The 19,812-nt window shown below is 37.2% G+C and overlaps 1 protein-coding gene across 4 annotated transcripts in view; it reads right to left on the bottom strand.

Moving 5' to 3' along the window:
- Positions 1-19,812, bottom strand: part of CLCN3 (Cl-/H+ antiporter 3) — a 64,580-nt gene that overhangs the window by 36,968 nt on the left and 7,800 nt on the right. For 3 of the 4 annotated variants that reach the window (XM_085319844.1, XM_085319841.1, XM_085319842.1), the window contains exon 2: positions 12,471-12,646. In XM_085319844.1, coding sequence (XP_085175970.1) covers positions 12,471-12,630 — 160 coding nt within the window. In that variant the 5' untranslated portion in view covers positions 12,631-12,646. Of the gene's footprint in view, positions 1-12,470; positions 12,647-17,638; positions 17,674-19,812 lie in introns of those variants that run through there. The other variant, XM_085319843.1, reaches the window with a different exon arrangement.

Consider the following 19,812-nt stretch of genomic DNA (forward strand, 5'->3'; position numbering starts at 1 on the left):
ATAAAGGTCTTGAAGAACTTACGTAACACAGTCTGTAAGATCGCTGCTAATTTAAGAGTTTGATACAGTTTCCAAAGGCCTGGAATCTCTGAAAACTGTTATAGCAAAGAAATGGTTAACTAACTCGTTAATCTCAGCCTGTTCACTGGACTAAGGCACATGCAAAATTTCTACTGAAGTTTAGAACTCAGATTGTTATCAAAAAGATAAAATATATAACTACGTGGAGGTTATCTGATGAACTGTAGGTATGCAGGAAAACAATGACAAAGTTTGCAACGTAAAATACATTAAAAAACCCCTTCATGTTCACTACCTAAAATTTCAAGAGCCTACCCAATATTAGATTTCAATAGCTCCTCCTAGGTTACTGCTTATAGACTGGCTGCCAAATAATCCTTTCTTTGTACAGTCTTATAAAGCAGAACAGTTCATTTTCCCTTCTCAAATACCAGCAGCTTGTGTGTTCTCATTGTTCAGAGCCACCATGTGTAGCCCTTTCCCTGCCCTACAACACAATGAAAGGTTTTGGTTTGCTGCCCTCTCCACCACTTCCTTTTTTTTCTTTTTAATGTGAGAAAGATAACAATGCATGCTAACCTGACCTGATGTATGTCAGTCTTTTTTCCTTCTTTTTTTTTAACCTCTAAGAATCTGTAACTTAATGTTTCCAAACTACTCTTTTTTTTTCTGTCTGGTTTGAAATAGTGTCTGACTTTAACTCTGTCTGATAATTTTATATCTTCAAAAGATTATGGCAGTTATTTCTATTGTATAAGTCTTGCAATTTCCAAAACTGGAGTTAGTGAAATTACATAGCTCATTAAGCAGTAATTATGAACACTTGCCATAAGGCTTTAGCTTATATTTACAGCATCCTTATTTTATACAACCAAGAACCTCTTAATGTGGCTAGTTTTTATATTTAGTACATAGAACGGTTCATAAGTAAACAGCAGGCTTATATAGTAAGTTGTTTGCAAGGAGATTTCATCAGAATAATTATATACTAAGGGCCTGAATCCCAGAAATACTCCATGCCCAAACAACTTTATCCATCTGAATAGTCCCATTGTTATCAAAAGGCACACGCTGTTGTTCCCATCACTCAGATGCATATATCTTTGCAGAAAAGGGCCTTAAACCTATTGTTCTAGAAATATCACAATATATTTGGGTGACACACCTTTAAATTATACTGAGAATGAAGAAAGATGCCCTAATCCTCCTCCACCACTTTTTTAATTTTTTTAATAGGTGGAGAGAGCAGAAATGCATTCCAGATGAAATAATTAAAGTAAAAGAAAGTACAGTCAGAGGTTAAACAAATCAGATGAAGACTGAAGGCAGGAAGACCAAGGGAAAAGTGTTTTGAAGTACTACAGGGACAGAACAAAACCAATGAGAGGAAGGGCAGCATCTCAGAGGTGCTTCAGGCTGCTTATCCCAAACTGCAAGGGAGAAGTTTAATTCTGAAACACTCTTCTACCATTTCCTATGTAAAAGCTAGGTTTAAATAAGATAGCCAAGCACTTTGTTCCATATAAAACACACACAGTCTCTCAGTTCCCTCAATTACTCAGCTTACTCTGATCAGGGAACATATAATTTCATTGTACCAGATAATGAAAATTAAAACTCGGGCCTGCTATGAAATTCCAAATGTAAAACTCGAGATGCTGAATGATCTCATTAAAGTAACAACAGATGCCAAAAACTTGTCAGATAATTACAAGTGATTAAGAGTGACTGATGCAAAAGATTTCAGTGACTCTTAACTGTCATTTTCTTTGGCATTATTATTCAAAACTAAAGCTTCTCCTTCAGCAGAGCTAAAAGATAATATTTTCTTCAAAACGCTACATAGCACAGCTCTCTCAAAAAAGCTACCATCTCCCACTGCTCTCAAAAGAATTTAACCCACATTCACCCTCAATTGATGGTTGGATCTAGAGGCACCCACTTTCAAGATGGTGCCTAAAGGACCCAATCCCTCAGAACCTGTGGTTTCCCATTCCCTTTCACTACAGCTTTATTCCCCTGCCTTTTTCCCCCCTAATCTCGTTTTCCATTTACCCTTTTCTTAATCCAGGCAACCAAAACTAATCACAGTACTAACCTCACTACTAGTTTGACTCCTCTTAACTCATGTCTCGGTGTATTGATCTTGCAACCCCTGCAGTCTCATTTTGTCCACTCTGAACAAAGCCATGCAGCTTTTTTGAGCGGGTCACACAAGGCAAGCGGTAGGATCGCGGAAGACAACAAAATAAATATCCCTTCTCCCAGTTTCAGTGCCCAGAGCCAGTCCAGGAAGAAATAACTCACAGATACAATGATAGAAAGAAAAGAAAAAAGTCAGTCATGTGTAGCTTCCAGTTAGAGCACAGTAAGGAATTTTTTCCAAAGTTTTAAATTAGAGAAATCCAAAACTTAATTCATTCAGGAATGAGCATTATAGAAGAGTATATATAGCAATCTATGGAGTACTTCTAAGTAGATGGAGTGTAAACAAAATGATTAGAAAAACCACACACACACACACACATCTCCCAGAGGAACGTGCTTAACAGCAATAGAGGCAGAAAGCTTTATTCCATTTGCATTTTATTTTACAGAAACAATTTAGCTTCTTTTCTCAATCACAGGCAGTTTTTTTCACTGGCCAACCTCAAGTTCTTTAATTAACTTTTATAATATTGTAGTAATTCCAATGGCTTCCTTTATTCACTGGCCACACATGGAAGATGGTAATTCAAGTCAAACCCAACCAGCGGACAGAATGTAGTAGAACAGGACGCAGCGCCACAAGCAGGTTGTATAATCAATTCTGACACTGCCTGACTTCCCTCCCCAGGGCAGCTGAACCTTCACGGTGTATCACTAAAATATGAAGAAAGGTTCCCCAGTCAGGCAAAACTACAGGGCAGGAGAAGAGAGAGAGAGAGACAGGAATGTGCGAAATACTGAAAACAGCACTGCATAACATGTAAGGCCAAAAAACCCCCAAAATAAAAAAAAAGGTCCTGCCACACTATGCTTTTAGTTATGAAGGCCCATTTTAACATCTTAGCTCAAAAAATGCAATCAAGACTGCTCCCTTCAGACTGCTCCCTCTCTTCACTTGTCTGAGATTGGTAATCGTGCTTTTCTTGGTCTATACACTGGTGATACAGGAAAAAGAAAATTCTTAAGATTAGCTAGGAATATACTATCAGTTGTGACAGTTTGGGGGAGGTTTTGATTTGTTTTTTCAATTGGAGTGCTTTAATCCCCATTAAAAACACCCTGCCTCTACTGTACTAATATTGCAAGGATTTCTAAAGAGTAGCAGAGCTACTGTCTGCAAGCAAGAGAATGAGTTGTTTTCTCTGACTCACCAAGAGCCTCTTAACTGTTTCCTGTATTCTCTTCTGTTCTTTTCTTACAGGGTAGGCTCTTACCCAGAAAGCCCTGCTGAATTTCACCTATTAGCTTGAGTACGTGTCCTTTCTTCAGTCTCGCATCTGTTGAAACTATAATCATAACTCAACAGTAAGAAAGAAGATTTGGCATCATTACCAGGAAGTGATCCTGGCTCACTTCGCAGCTTTGTTGAAGTTTACTTCTCCCTCTTCTAGGGCTTGCCAACACTGAGCTGCCAAGATCATTCTATTCATCTGTAAAACATATTTGTAAGGAAGTAGGTTTTACCTGCTAGATTGCCCTTCTTCTCACTTTAGGGCTTTTTATTTTTGGCCAGAATTTCCAACTTCCTGTTCAAAGTACGTGCAGGGGGTAACTTAGAGCACCAGAATCTAGACATACAGTTTACTTTTTTTTTTTTTTTTTTTTATCTTCAAGAACGTTAAGACTTCTCCATACAAACAAACTGCAAGAACAGTGCCAACAGCAATTTTGAATTTTGTTAATATGTAATAATATACTATTCTAATACTACATATTTCATTCTAGGAAAGCATGGGTTCAGTACTCAGTAGCAGTCAGAATAAAACGCATTCAGTGTTAGAAATTATTAAAAAAGAGAAGGAAAACATGCTACTGGACTTCCATGCCACACCCATATCTCAAATGCTGTGTGAAGATCTGATCCCTCTCTCAAGCTCAAAAATAAATATAAAGAGGCTCAGAAAGGAGCAGTAAAAACGATCCAAAGTATGAGACGGCTGCAAGGTCCAAGTGAGCAAACCAGAACTCCTTAAAAGAAACTCCTGGAAAAGAGATAACTGAGATCATAAGTTTAGCAAAGTCAAAAGCAGCAGTGAAAATCGTTTTTCACCATCTGCTCCCCTAAAAGAGCTACGGGACATCACATGAAGACAGCAGATCTGTTACAGGTTACTGTTTTATAGGATCAAGACTGCTGCAAAGCAAAAGGCAAGGGCAACAAACTTTTGCTAAGGAGCCTATGTGGTATACAGATACAGCAAAATGTAAGCTCTAAATAGTTTGATACCTCACGCTGCTGATTAATACACTTACTCATAGATTTGCTCAAACTAAAACACTGCCCTGATACAGTTCCCTTTGATGAGAGACACAGGATTTTAATGGATAACTCTTCCTTCTCTCCTCTTAAAAGTGGGAGGTAGACTACCATCTTTTATAGTGATGGCACTATGCTACCTCTGTGTTAATCCTCATTAGTTTCGACATGCACCTAACCAATGCATGACAGACAGGCCTCAGAGTATGTGCATTGGGCAAGACAATCAAGTCATCCTAGTTTCAGGTCACCCTGTCCTAGTTTCCTATCAACAAAAGTTTCATTTCAATAAGCTAATATTACTCCCTAAAAACCCATACATCAGCAGAAAGATTTTCCACAGCTGCAACTATCTACAAAAGGAAGAGCTTAAGTGTTTATGCTGTACAAGAGTGAGTGATGAGAAAGTCCAGGTGCCAGCCCATGCTAATGCACACACCTATGTAAGCCTTGGCAGGTTTTTGGCAAGGCTTTGGCCATTACAACTAATTCTCAGCAGTATATATAGCTAGGTATAGATTCAAATTAAACAAAAGGAGGTGGTTCTTCACACAAGATGTAGCTAAGCTGCTGGAGCTTACTAAAGGATGTTGTGGATCCTAGAAACTGTGTACCCCCGCCCCCCCCCCCAAAAAAAAAAAAAAAAAACACTGTGGAAGAAAAATCCACTGAGAAGGGGAAAAACACCACAGAAAAAACACAGAAACCACCACTCAATTCAGAAAGGGCCTGAGCTATGGAAGTACTCAGAACTCAGAAGATCTATCATTTACTTGCCCTGTTCTTACTCATTCTTAAGCACTGATTTTTGGTCACTGTCAGAGACAGGATGATGAGCTAGACGGATTTCTGGTTTATTCCGTATAGCAGCTCTTATATTCCAGGGATGTAATGATATTTTTTCCCATAACATCACCTCTGTTTAATCCATATCGATGAGAGACTTTCACTTTAAAGCGTATTTAACAGCTGATAAGCACGAACATTTCTCAAAGACAAAGAAAAGCACAGCCTTGACACCAATTCAGTTAAAATCAATCCACATCTTTTGGCTGATTTAAGGGAATAAAGCAAAGGTAAAATAAATCAAGAAAACTAAAGCTGTAGTGAAAACTCTTTATTTAGTACCTAAAGATTCATAGGTCATATCAGACTAACATTTCAGCCTTGTGTTTCTACCTGTCTACATGCATGTCACCACATTTCCTCTGCTTTCATTCCCTCATCTTGCACTACTCAAACAGCTCGTGCAGGAGAAGAGACTACTGATGCTGCCGTTACACTAGGCTGTCAACTGAGTAGTAATGCAGCATCCATTAACAAAGCCAGTATGTTTTGAGCACTTCAAGAAACGAGCTGCAAAATGAAGCTGGCAGTACTATATAATATCAGGAAGATTCAAAGAATAAACTACTAGTACTATGATTCATCTTCTACCAGAGCATCTGGCTGGAAACACAGGCTTCTGTGCTGGAGAAGATCACAAAAAAATCTAATGGTGTAACCATTACTTTTCCAAGAAAGACTAGTGAAATTATTCAAGGGCTGGTAGCAGATTTGAGTTCTAAAACCAAAGCAATTCTCACATCCCACAAACAAGTCTACAATAACTGACCGGGGCATTTGTGAGAAACCTAAAATCATCAATGTATGTTTTAAAATATATAACAGAGTAAGAAACTAATCAGTTACTATAAACTCTACATATGGACTTCCATAATTTCTGTCACTTGAGGTCTAATGCCACACCAATTCAATTACCATCTGAGGGCCCAGACTAATACTGAAACACCACTAAAGCTGTTCCACTGTTCAACTAAAACAGGATCAAGTGAATATATGGTAATTTAATTTATATTAAACACAGATCATTACCTTTCAAGCTGTTTTGACAAAGCTCAGCACTGCAATCTGAAAATGACTTCCAGTTCTGGAAGCTAGGCCAGACCACTTGCCTCTCCTCTGACAAACATAGCCCTTAAATACTTAAGCATTTAAGTTAGGTGCAAATACCACTTTAGTTGGATGTGATGGCTTAAACTGATATTCAGATAATGTACAGCAGTTACAGTTTACTTACATAATTATTGTCCAAAATGAAAATGTTATGTTCCAAAAATATGGATTACAGGATACACTGCATTTCATGATCAATAACCTTATGGATCAATTGCTGGATAACATCCAGGTTCAAGACCATCATTACCATCATAAACAGGTAAGATAGAATAGACACCTTTCAAACACCTGAGACTCACTCTCATTCAGTGATGTGATTTAATAATTAAGGTAAATGTTTTCTCCATGAACCCAGAATACTTCCAGTCAAATTGTTGTTCTGCCAGGAATTTAGGAATCCTGCAGGGAAGAACTTTGTTAATTAACACAGTTAGCCATGTAAACCTAATGCTTAACAACTCGCGCTCCAAACAGATGGCAAAAATTAACTTACATTATTACAAATAATTAAATAAAGGAGAAAAACATGTTTTTACATTGTCAGATGTCCTGTGTTCAGCTATATCAGTACTACAGAGCATAGGCAAAGTGTCTGCAGGTGTAACTAGAATTCAGTAGAAAGAGTAAATGATCACCAGTTAATGACAATTTAATTATTCAAACAGACCAGCTGTGCCTCATGGTTCTTCTGTGATCCGGGCAAGTCACATTATCTCATTATTCCATTTTGAATATATGCCTTACTTAAAAAGTAAAATAAGCCCTTTAATGCAAATATTGCTAACTTGGAGAAAATGCGTATATAATTTAGGAAAGCGATCTGCCGAACTGTCATAATGTTTGCTCAATCAACTTCTACACTACATTTTTAAAAAGTCAGTGCCAAACCAAGTTATTATACGTGATATAAAATTGAAGACTGTTCGTATCAGCTGCAGTCTGTTAATTTCCCTGCATAAAGAACATAAGAGGAAGTTTAGACTTCTGTGGGAAATATAAATTCCTTTATTCTTTTCTTCATGTCTATATTCAAATTAGAGACCTCCCTTTGTAAACTGTAATAGCAAAACAGAAACAAACGTGCACATGAAAGGACAGTCATATGCTGTTAGAAAAGGTAACTAAAACATCCAGATCTTTCTTAATAATTAAACTCATTTTTATGTGATAAATATTTCTTGATTATACAGGAACATCTGCATTTGCTGAAAATGACATTGTTCCTCAAATAGTACCATATTAGTTGATCATACCATATTTTTAGCGTTACTACTTCCTCTTTTAACACACTCTAAGTAGATTGTTTTGGCGCTTTCATCTTATTTTAGGCAAAGGACTCCCATTCATGTGCAAAGCAAGGACAGTTTAGGATAGCTGTAGTGTTTTGCACTACCACCTGCTCTCACATTCATTTTTTCAGTGGGGCTGCTACCACTGCAAGGAAATACTAGCTGCTATAGCAGCAGCTCCTGAATTACCAATTTACGGGTTGTCATATTAAGGTTAACCATTGCCAATTTTGTGTTAACACCATATGCCAGCCTGTAAACTGTCTTCATTCTGAAGTCACTATATAAGCAACAGCACTCCTCCTTCAGCTAGAAGAAAGAATCACTACAGGTATTGAAAAGAATGCCAGGCTCATTCAAGAATCAGACTCCAACAGAGAGATCAAAGTATATTTTGAGATGTAAACACCAGTGATATTATTTGCAATAAAAATGATTTGCAAATAAATGAGGTTATCATCTGATTTTAGTCAGTGCCTTCAAGAATTTGCAGATTAATAACATTACAAAAATCCACACCCTGCTGAGCTGTCTCATGGAAAAAAAAAAAAAAAAAAAAGTGAAAACTAATGCAATCCTCTCCTACATCACATAAACAATCCTCAAATCTGAGCAAAATCATGGAGACTCAAGAGTTCTTTGATCTCTCAATTTTGCCTCCCTAGTTGGCTGAACATGACTTCAGAGGAAAATAAAATTTAAGTAAGCACCACTTGCTACAAACTTCAGTGCCAGTCAGTGGCCAAGAACTGAATCTTCTAGATTTCAGAGGCAGGCAATGTGAAGCCTACACTGAGGAGAGAGAAAAAAAAATCCACAAATTCTAATTTGCATTTATCAATTAAAAATATTAATTTGGTACCATATTGCCATTCTAGAGATTTCACTTCTACTTAGAATTAATTCATTTTTTTTCCTGTTAAAATGAAGGAAAATAATGAACTAATCTACTGTAACCATTTTTTTAAATTAAGTAGTTTAGATTCTGTAAAATTTGAAACACAAAACATGAGTTTATCTGATTTAACTATTACAAATATTGGGATTTCCTCAATGGCAAGCATAACATGTTTAAACTGACTTAGCAAAAAGCAGACTTAACATTCTAAGAGCAAACATACTGATAACTCATAATGAGAAGGCTCAAAACAGAATGCATATACAAAAGTACACGTTGATAAGATTCCCCCTCTTACAAAGAGACAGGTATTTCTATTTATCTGTTTAATGTCATCTCAATTTCTCATTAATTAGCAGCTCAACAAGGGAAAACATTAAATTGGTTACTATAAATAGATTATCTTTGGCAAGCAACAAAAGCAAGTTTTGATCAAAGCTGACAAGAGTATCCCTTCTAGGCAAGGCTATGGTACAAGCCATCCAAGACTACACATTCGTAGCAATTGATTTTTTAGCATGTTAAAACATACTAGGCTCAAAGAACAATGCTGCTGCTGCTGAAAGTCTGAAATTTATGCAAAGAAAACAGCTCCTGGAGAACATGATAGGCCTATAAGAATATATATAGTAATACTCTACAATAGCATTGTTAACTTCTGTATTCTTCTCAGATGACACATTGAAGGGTACACTTGCTTTCAAATGGCATTAAAAGCAGGTTCTCGTACCGCATTTTTGTTTTTTTAAGACAATGGGGAATCCTGCACAAAGAGTTACATGGAACAATTCTAAGCACAACTCAGTCGTGATACTAAATAAAAGACACAGCTCTACCAACTAAAGATACCCAAATGTTTAGGTGATAAGACTTTCTGAAGACCGGTTCCAATGAACATCCACTTGTGTAGGTCCATGTAATAGATGATTCTTTTCTACATAAAGCAAGTAGGATACATCACTAGTTCTCTTTCCCAGTATCATCCCAATTTCCACATGCTGTGAGCAAAAGACACCACTGAATGACTGATTCCATGGCTTTGTAAGCCTCAATGAAGTGTGTGTGGTGATGTCAATGGCAGTACTGTGCAGGCTCTCTAGAATCACTGCTCTGCCTACGGAAATGAACAGAGCTGTTCCATCAACTAACTGCCCTCCGAATTAGGAGATAACCATAGAAAATTTCCAAAGTAATTGTAATCTCTAGGTACAGTTTATGATTTATTTTTCATTAGGTGAAAAGAGAAAGGACTGTATTTCCATCATTTCTCCTCATTGCATAGACTTGATTATTTTAAATCTGCAATTCCATACCAGGTAGCCATAAATTCTAAAGTTATGATGAACACTCCGTTGTCAACAGCAGCTTATCCAGACTGGATACATTTAAGCCTGTGCTCCAAGCTCTTCTGTACTCCATACTTAATTTCTGCAGCTACACTGTTTTGAATTCAACTGTATTACTTCTACAACTATTTTAAGTACAGATAAACCAATGTCACATTGAACGGGTTGCTAAGAAACCTGGCTCATAAATTCTTCCAGACATGAAGACTTAAAACACAGCTACATTATATGTCTAAACAGGGCTCCTGATTTTAGCAAGGTTCATCAGCTAAAGCACAGAGCTAGACTTAATATAATTCTGTGCATTCACATAGCACTGCAAACTCTCTGGAGCACTGAGATGATGAGATCTTCCAGTTATTGGGAAGGTCCAGCCCTTCCTCAGGAAATGAGACAGATTTATGACTCTGCATAGTATATTCATCTGTGCTTAGACTCAACAGAACAATAGTATATTAATAGGAGAAAAATAAAGGAGTATTTAAATACAAATATATATATATGTATTAAGATAAAGGTTGATGCTAAGGACAGTAAAAAGAGGACTATAAGAAGAGTACGTGCAGTAAATAAAGTCAGAAAGTCCATTAAGAAAGTTCTTGTTTGATCTTGTAAATGAGATTTTCTGAATTAAAAAAAGACTTACATATCTGGAGACCTAAGAAATGGGAAACATGATACTTGCTTTCTGCAATTATTGAAAATGTTTATCAGAGTTACCTTCTTACCACCTTGAAAACAAAATTTTCACCAAACTCTGTTCTACAGGTCTACGTATTTTCTATGAATTACTTTATTTAAAATAGTTTTTTTTTTCCATGCATTTAAAGGCGTAAGTCACTGTTCATTTAAATAGAGTGATTATTACTATTGCTATCTCTCACTGAGTGACCAAAATTCTGGCAAGCAGGTATGCCATTAGCCAAACAATTTAATCCAGTAAAGAAAATACATTAATATTTACATTCTAATGCAAATTCTAATACTTCAGGATTACAGTGATATAGAAGCTGCTGGTATGAGCTGGAATTAACTCAGTTAATTCCACTGACGGTCTAAACAAAATTACCATCTCATCTGTTTTGTCTCAATTTATGGATCTAATTTCAAAACAAGAAAGGGACAGAACACTGCCTCTGAAGTCACTTATTTTACTGTAAACTCATCTCTCCTCAAAGAATGAGGTGATGAGGATTTATACAAACAGTAAGCAGAGTAGCTTCAGATTTCCAGCACAAATCACAAGAAATTACGTTAGACAAGCAAGGCACTCACTTTTTTAATAAAGCCAGATATTCTGAACAAAGTAATATACACTGAAGAGAGTTGTTCACTTAATTTTCTAACCTCCAAGTGCTTGATTCCCTAATGATGATGTTCTCCAAGCAATTTGGAGAAAGTGATTTATGTAGCTTGGAAATGTTCAAGTTCTCAATACACTAAGACAAGTTATATGAGTGCACATTCAAGACTTATCTAGATAGATGAAAAGAAGATAGACGAGAAGGATGCTGACAACAGAGTAATATCCAGTGTAATGCCAACATCCAATCACTAAGTGTGGCAAAGGAAAAACATGCGAAGGAAGAGATGCTGCAGGGTAAGATGATGACTGAAAATTAATGGTAGAGGAGTGGGTGATAAAGAATAAAGTCAAGAGGCTGATTCTGATTTGAAACAAAGCAAAAAAAAATGGACAAGATTATGTATTTAATTAGGTTTGCTATTTTAAACAGAAGTTATTTGCTTTCCTTCCTTTCGTTCTCTTCTTTAGTTATTGCTAATAGAATGCTAAGTCTTTCACTCTATTAACTGCCTTGTTAATAAAAAAAAATAAAATAAAAAAAAAAAAAAGGAGAGGAAGAGCTTCCCAGTTCCTTCCTCTTTGTATTATTTCAGCACTTTTATCAGTGCTGACAAAAAAAAAAAAAAAAAAAAAAACTTTTCTTTGCAACTTGCTACCTAGCCAAAAGTTCAGATCTTATGGAGTTTGCTGCTGCCCTAACACTACTTCTGCTTGTAAGAGTTCTGCCTCTGTTTTACAGATGGAAAGTTGAAGCAAGCAGAAACAGATTTATTACCGGAAATAAAGATCAAAAGAGACTTAATTTCTGCCCAAAAGAACTATAAAGGACTTCAAATATAAAGACCTTAGCTTAAAGATTTCAAAAATCCTGCTACAGCGAAGAAATACCAGGTAGTGACAGAACAGACATCCTTCTCCTACTAGACAAACCTTTTCATTTGCTAGAAGTTAGCACCTGCCTCATCTGAGAGGTCATCCCGTACAACGGTCAGCAAGCACACTGGAAAATTCTCAGCTACTTTGAATTTTAAAAGCATCCCTCTGACAAACAGATTTGTCAGAGAAACTTTAGTTATGAAAAACAGTCAGTTTTGTCTTTAGAAAAAAGAACAACAAAAACACATCCTCACACATCCTTCTAGAGAAATTTTTAAAAGCCAGAAAGGTTGAAACAACATTAACTTACCAATTGATGCATCACCATCCAAGAGATTGTCATCTTCAGAAGTCTGGAAGTCCATAATGACACCTGCCCCATCTAAAAGCTCTTCATCACTGCTTGCACTAGTTATACTGTTGTAACTGTTTCGATAGTAGCCTCTATGAAACAGCTGCTCAGACTCCATTTAGCTGCTTTATAACCTAAATAAGGAAACGATGAGTTATTTTCTATTTGAAAATGCACAAAAGACTGAGAAGTTCATATCAAATTAAAGAAAAGACGTGCATTCCATGTTTTGGGCAAACATATTAAGGTCATAGTACTATAAGTTAAAACTGCAGTAGTAATATAAAACGCCATAGAGAAAAACTTAGGATTTTTTTTTGTGATTTTTAAGTGGCTAATACTTTCTCATTCCCCTTCTTAGGCTCTCCTTAGTTCAGTGTTACCATCATGAAAGTATTTCACTTTCAGTTAACATGGCTGGAAGGCACATACACTATGTGTAGGAACATGCAAGGTACCAAAGGGCAGATGTGAAATTCAGTAAGTTAAAACAACAACAACATTTTAGCAAGACTGCATCATCTTTACAAAACTGTATTTTACTCTCACATATAGTATGACACCAAAGCATAGCATCCTTTATTTTGGTAATAAGAAACCTCTCACTCCCTTTAACTGAAGTCCCCCTGCCTGCAAACACACCTCCAGATCTTCTCCTCACCCCCATCCTCCTCTGCTTATTCTCAAATTCTGCAACTACTCACTGTAGCTGACGCAAAGCTATATGCACCATAAGCATCCAGCCAGCTGTCACCTCGCAGAAGAGACGACAGGACTCCCAATTTGGCTCTTTCCTCTATCCAACCATTGAGCTTTGTGAAGTGTAGCTAAACTGGCTGGCCAACGTCGGGGTTATTAGTGAACATCAGACAGACATCTCTCCCTTAATGGCAAACAGCACAGTCGCCTAATACACAAATTACCTAGAAGCAGCAACGAAAAGTAAAGTGCCAAAGTTTGCTGGGGATTTAAAAATGAGCACCAATTGCAAAGAGTTGCAGGAGTTCCCAGCACTCAGAAAGTATGTGATAGCATAAGATGAAGCTGATTGACTGACTATGAATATCAATTCATATTTTTCAATTCACAAAAGGAGACAAAAAATATTCCTAATTTCCCTTATAAAGCAGTGGGCTCTGACCTGACTACTAGCGTTCAGAAATGAAGTGCTAAGGTAATAGCAAGAGTTCAGTATTCAGCAGTAGTCCTGAAAAATCTGATATAAGGAACTGTCAGGTAAGAGAGAGAACTTCATTACACCGCTGCATAAATCCATGGCATGCCCACACCTTAAAAGCTTTGCACAGTGCCAGAAATCCAAAGCGATATAGAAGAGCCAAAATAGATTACAATAGAGCAAACTGATGACTGATAGTACAAAACAGCTTTCCTTTTACGGGACAACAAAATGGATCAGGGCTCTTCAGTCCAGAAAAGAAGCAAGACGGAGGGAGATACAAAGATACTGGTACAATCTTGAGTGGCAAGGAGGTCAAAAGGCATCCGTTGTTTTACAGTGGTCCCTACATCTCATAACGAAAGAGATGAGACAAACAGGTGATAAGTACACAAAAAAGAGGATGATTCTTCACGTAGCACATAGTAAAGTAGTGGAATTCTTTGCCATTTTGCACAAGTATATACTGGTTCATAAAGTAGCCTGAGAAATTCATAGAAAGGAAAACATCAAAAGCTATTACAGATAATCCCTCTAGTAGGGATGCCGGAGGCTGAAAGAGCGGTACATATGCTTATTCTGTTCTTACATTCTTCCCCTAGAGATCTGTTGTTGGGCTAGATAGACCCCTTTGACTTGAACATCAGACTTTGACTTGAACCACTTTATTAAGTGTGTATACATATACATACTATATATATATATACACACACACACACACAATTTAAAATGTACTCTTGAAATAAATTTCTTCCATTCTTCCTTATGTTAAAGTTCTTCTTAATCTTTTACTATTTTACAGGCACTGAGAAAAGCTTCTTACTGAGCAGTTAGAAAAGAGTTACATTGTCATATGAGGAAGCATATCCCATTTGAAAATACAGCTGCTTAGAGGTGCTTTAGAAACTACACCTGAAACTGTTCAGATATAACTTGTCACACCATTTTTGGTAGTACAAATAACAGAGTATCTAGAAAAAACATGACTCCCCCCCCCCAAAAAAAAGTCTCTTCACAAGCAGTCCAACAGTTGTACTATTATGCTCCAAGAAGGTCCTGTTAACATCCCTCTGCCTGTATCAGTTGGGTGCTATTATAAAAGGGAGTCCCAAACAACACAGCTAAACTGAGAAATCTGAATTTCCTAGAATAATCCTAGTGTTTCCACTCACTGTCTGCACTGTTTGACATCTTCCTCCACTTGTTGCATGCAACAAAAAAAATGATATTCCAGGCTTTAATCTGACAGTTAATTCTCTTGCTTGAGGAAAAGCTATGCAACATTTACATCCATCTTATTTTTCCTACACTCTGATCAGGTCCATAAGAAGAAAAAGAAAAACCCTCTTGCCTTACCTATTAAAGTATCCCCGAAAGACAAAACTGTGATTATGCACTAATCTTTATTACAGAAAGCTTTATTAACAAGCTTAAAACAGACAACAGTTCAGTTAGAGGTGATGAAGAGTTACTTGTAAATTTAACAAAAACTACAAAGTGGTAGTAAATTCAGACCCCAAGAGTGTATACTGCTACTTTTGTGTCAATCTGAGGCCTCCAGCCTCAAAACTCAAAACACTGCAAGAACTCTTGGATAGCCTTTACGTTTGTGTGCAAAGTAAGAATACACCTCTTGTAATCTATAGACAAAACTATAACTATCAAAAGCAATTACTTGAGCTCAGTGGGAATTGATTCTGTAACATTAACAGATGCAAATCAAGGAGACATAAGTAGTGAATTCTATAATCAACACTTTGCTGAGATGCATCCTGAGGGTGGGGCTAAAGCCTGCTTAATCTTTAAAGTATTGTAGCAAATTTGGAAACCATAACTTTTTTCATGTAGTAAAAATATTTTTTCTCGTATTTTGGGGGAGAAATATTTATTACAGTATGATAGTGGAACAGTGCAAATGTTTCCTTTCTTAAAAAAGGTACTGTATTGCTTTCTTTACATTAAACCATACAACTTTGGTTCATCTTGCTACAGATCTGTTATTCTGAATAAGAAATAACTTTTTCTTAGGACGTCCTTTTAAATTCTTTAAATGAGAAATGCCATAGCAGTGGATTACAGATATTAAATCTTCCAATAATTGATTAAATGCTTTCAGCCTTGTCTACAATGGAAGAGAAAATTTGACTGGTTGGTCAGAAACCAACAGACTCCCCAGAGCCAGATCAACTGTACTGTGAAGAATCTCTCCATCACTGTGGCACAAACACGATCCCATGTGCCAGCTCCTCTGGCACTCATGTGCTTCTAGTTACGTGATGCAGCATGATGCTACAGGCCTTCTAATCTTGTTTTGAACATTACATGTCTCCTGCTGCAAAAGTACTACTGCTGACAAATCACTCCAACAAGGAAGCAAGAGCTGTAACACCGGAGCCATTTGTTTCGAGGACCCTAACTAAGATTCTTAGGAGTTAATTGTACATTAATACTCTGCACTCCGAGAGAGTCAAGTGCATCAACTGCTTCATATCCGACATAGTAATACAGATTATCATCCTACAGCAGCATGCAGTAACAGCAGGAATGCAGGAAACAGCAACAGAAGGTTAACTATTCAATCAGCTTCACATAAGACTAAAAGTTTACTTCTTGAGGAAATGCCAATCACTAATCATCCACCATCTTTACCTATGACAAAGAAAAATAAAAACAGCTTAGATCTACCTACAGCAAACTTCTTGTGCCTTTAAGCAAAAGGTGCTTGTTTAGCAAACAAACTGCCATACAAAGTTCAGGATCTCAACAACCTTAAGTGCTTGAGTCAAGAAAGTTTGAAAGTGTAGGTTTATGTGACCTTAAAATACTGCTAGCAGATAAGAAGTTTGAGCAAAGGAAAGAGAGTGGTAGGGGCACAGGGAGCAGACTGCTCCTCAGAAACAGATTGCTGGGGATGGCAGTTACAGAGAAAAGGAGGAGCCAGGGAACAGCCAGAGGAGAAGCAAGGCGCTGCCCGGCCCTGCCTGGGGCAGATCCTCCTCGGCGGGCTCTGCAAGGCTGCCTTTTTACAGGAGGCCCTGCACAAGATCCTCTGGAGTCGTGTGTAAGGAGGCACCACAGAGGAAGGAGAATTAAACAATCACCCTGCTAGTTTTATAATGCCAAATACCCTGCACTATCCAAGTAGGTACTAAAAGACCAGAGAGGACAGATGGAAATTAGTCTAGAGAAGTTTCAAATGTGAAAAAGATAGTTTGAATGCTTGCCAAACCAAATGTCGGGGGGAGGGGGGGGGGAGAAGTAAACTCTCAGCAACTGCTGGCTGCAGTAAATGTGTAGGTAATAAACTTTTTCTCAACTTGGTTTACCACACAAATCCAAGAGACATTAGAAAGGCCAGATGAGAACATTAGAGATGCCAGATTTTACATACTTCTGTGATGTATCCTAGCTTTGACCCAGAGTCCACTTCAGATACCTCAGAAGCAGGCGGCCACTCAAAAATGCTTCAGATCATCTTTGAAAAAGGGAAGAGAATGAAGCAATGCACTGCACAAATAAAGAAAGGAAACAAGAAGTAGGGACTCTGACACACGGAAGCACTTTAACTCAACACGCACGCCCAAGTCTCCTATGTCTTCATAGGACTGCAATGGGCAAAAGGTACAACCTACCCTTCACGTTTCCATTACTGACGTATTTCCAGGACATTCTGAATCGTCAGAACCCATCTCCAAAGCAGATTAACAGAAAAGACTGACGCAAACAATTATAACCAAAAAAGCCCAGACAGCTAATTAAAACCAGATGTCTTATCTGCTACAACTGCGGAGAAGGAAGAAAGCAGTAAGCATACATACAAGCATATCAAATTGTGTAAGATCAAATACAAACCAGTCCTTGCCTGCACTGCATTTAAAACAGCACAGAAACAGCTACATTTATAACAGAAGTCCATAAGGCTATTGTGGTTTTCTGCCCAGTTCAGTACCTCAGGCATTTTCTGCTCCCAAACACAAGACGCTCTGCTTGTCTTTCAGGTTCTATGAATGAAAGGTCAGAGAAGTGAGTCAGCTGAGGGGACCAGCTGAGGCAACCACTTCCAGTGCAGCAAAGTGCAGTCCCCCTGCAGATGACAGCAGCACAAAAAGAGGCCTGACATAAATCAGATCATTTGAGCAGTTTGTGAATCTCTGATAGGTGCTTTGTTGTCCTAGAGAAAAGAGGAAAAGCCATAGAGCACAATGTTGAAAGTTTACCTTGTGAATGCAAAAGCTTTTTCCCAAACTGAGATGAGTCCTGATAAATGGGTTGCACTATTTGTTTTGTTTTGTTTTTTTAATTCAGTACTAATAACTAAGAGCCAAAAGGCAGCCATTAGGGGACACCCTAACTCACGCATTAATTCTTGCAAAACCTGCAAGAGGAGGACAGTACCTAGTATGAAAATACTGTAAAAACACAGGGCAGATGAAATTCACAAAGACACCTTGCATATGCTTAAGAATGCTATCTTGAAACCTAGGAACATGTTCTATGTGCAATGATAGCAATAGACGAGTCATCTGCTGAAAATGCTGGGAAAAAAAGCTAGGATAACAGTGGTTTTAACTGGTGAGAACTTTACAAAGTGATACTTGTTATATAGCAGTCAGGAACTGTGTATACATTGCCTTATTAAAAAAAAAAAAAAAGAAAGAAAGAAAGAAAAAAGCTATATAGAAATACCATAGCCTTTTAGAACAGAAAAAAGTAGATGATATAAGACATTTCCCACACACACACACTTAAATTAAAAAGTTTAACATACATCTCAGTTGTATGTCAGAATTACTGTCTCAAAGAAAGAAGAAGTCAAGAATTACCTTTAATTCTTAATTCCAAACTCTCCATATTATGGTAATTTAAAAATAGTGCCTTGTCAGCATTTTTTAAAAAAGCATGCCCTTCAAGAACACCTCCTGCACTCAGAAATAAGCCTTTTACAAAATTTTTTAATACAAAGGCTAGGTTTTGTCTACTCTTATCCTCAGCCTTACCAGTCTCAAAATTACACTCCTACTTTCACTGTAGATACAAAGAAAAACCAGTCATTCAGAACAGGTCTGCAGCTTCTTTTCCTCCAATGAAGCTGGATGAAAATTATTTTTTTTGTCTCCCAAGTTTCAAAGTTTCAACATTTCTTGTTTCATTTAAAATTTTGTGCCTGGTAAAAGCATTCTGTGGGAGGGGAAGAGGAAAAAAAAAGAAAAAGAAAAAACACCAAGACAACTTTCAGTTTGAAAATACTAAAGCATTTTGGTTTTCTTTATTGGATGTTTCAAATCTCAATATTGCCAAATCAAAATACTCTGGTATGTTGAACAGTCTCAGCTTTGTAGATGGCTGTGTTTTACAGTCAAACACATCAGTTTTGTTATTTCTTGAATCATCAAGTAAAGCTTATATCTACATTAAGCAGCTGTCATCCCATTTTACTGAAAAGCAGAAGACACTGAATGAATCTGCACTGAGTCTCAACAATGCTAAAAATAAAACGTCCCATCACTTCCATAGTGAAATTCATTATTTAATTCCATCAGCAGAGGCCTCTGGAGATGTTCTCTTTAAATCCTGGCCAAGTGGTATTCAGAAATTATTATTAGCATTAGATTTATTCACCCTTGCATTGAGATTGGTGCTGCTCAACAGAAAAAAAGTTTATATGAAGGCATGACACTTTTTACTTATGATCTTGAAAATTTATTTTAAAAAAGAAAATCCAGCACATCTGGCCTCCATTTATTTTGTCTGCCATGTGAAGACAGTTAAAGACATCCCAAATATCATTTATCTTCCAAATCTCAGGTTTGAAAAAAGAATGAATTGAGAGGAATTTCTCCTTCTGTAATTTCTAGATCGCTAGAAGTGCACTTCTTCATAAAAAGGCTCAAAACTCTAACACTTTCAACTACAGTTTGAAGAATAGGGAAGAGATGATGGGAAAAATAGCAGTTTTTCTCAATTTTCCCAAGTCAGACTAGCCCACTAAAATTAAGGATACTCAGGAAGCCAAACCGATTAAAACTAGGGAATGCCTGTGGTAACCTCCTGAAAACAAAGGGACAGAAGATCCTTCTTTGTAACATCAGCCTCCTCCCCCCCCCCAAAAATATCTTGCCCTTA

The sequence above is a fragment of the Rhea americana genome, unplaced genomic scaffold (assembly GCF_003343005.1).
Source record: "Rhea americana isolate MKP2758 unplaced genomic scaffold, rheAme1 scaffold_60, whole genome shotgun sequence".
Classification (NCBI taxonomy): Eukaryota; Metazoa; Chordata; class Aves; order Rheiformes; family Rheidae; genus Rhea; species Rhea americana.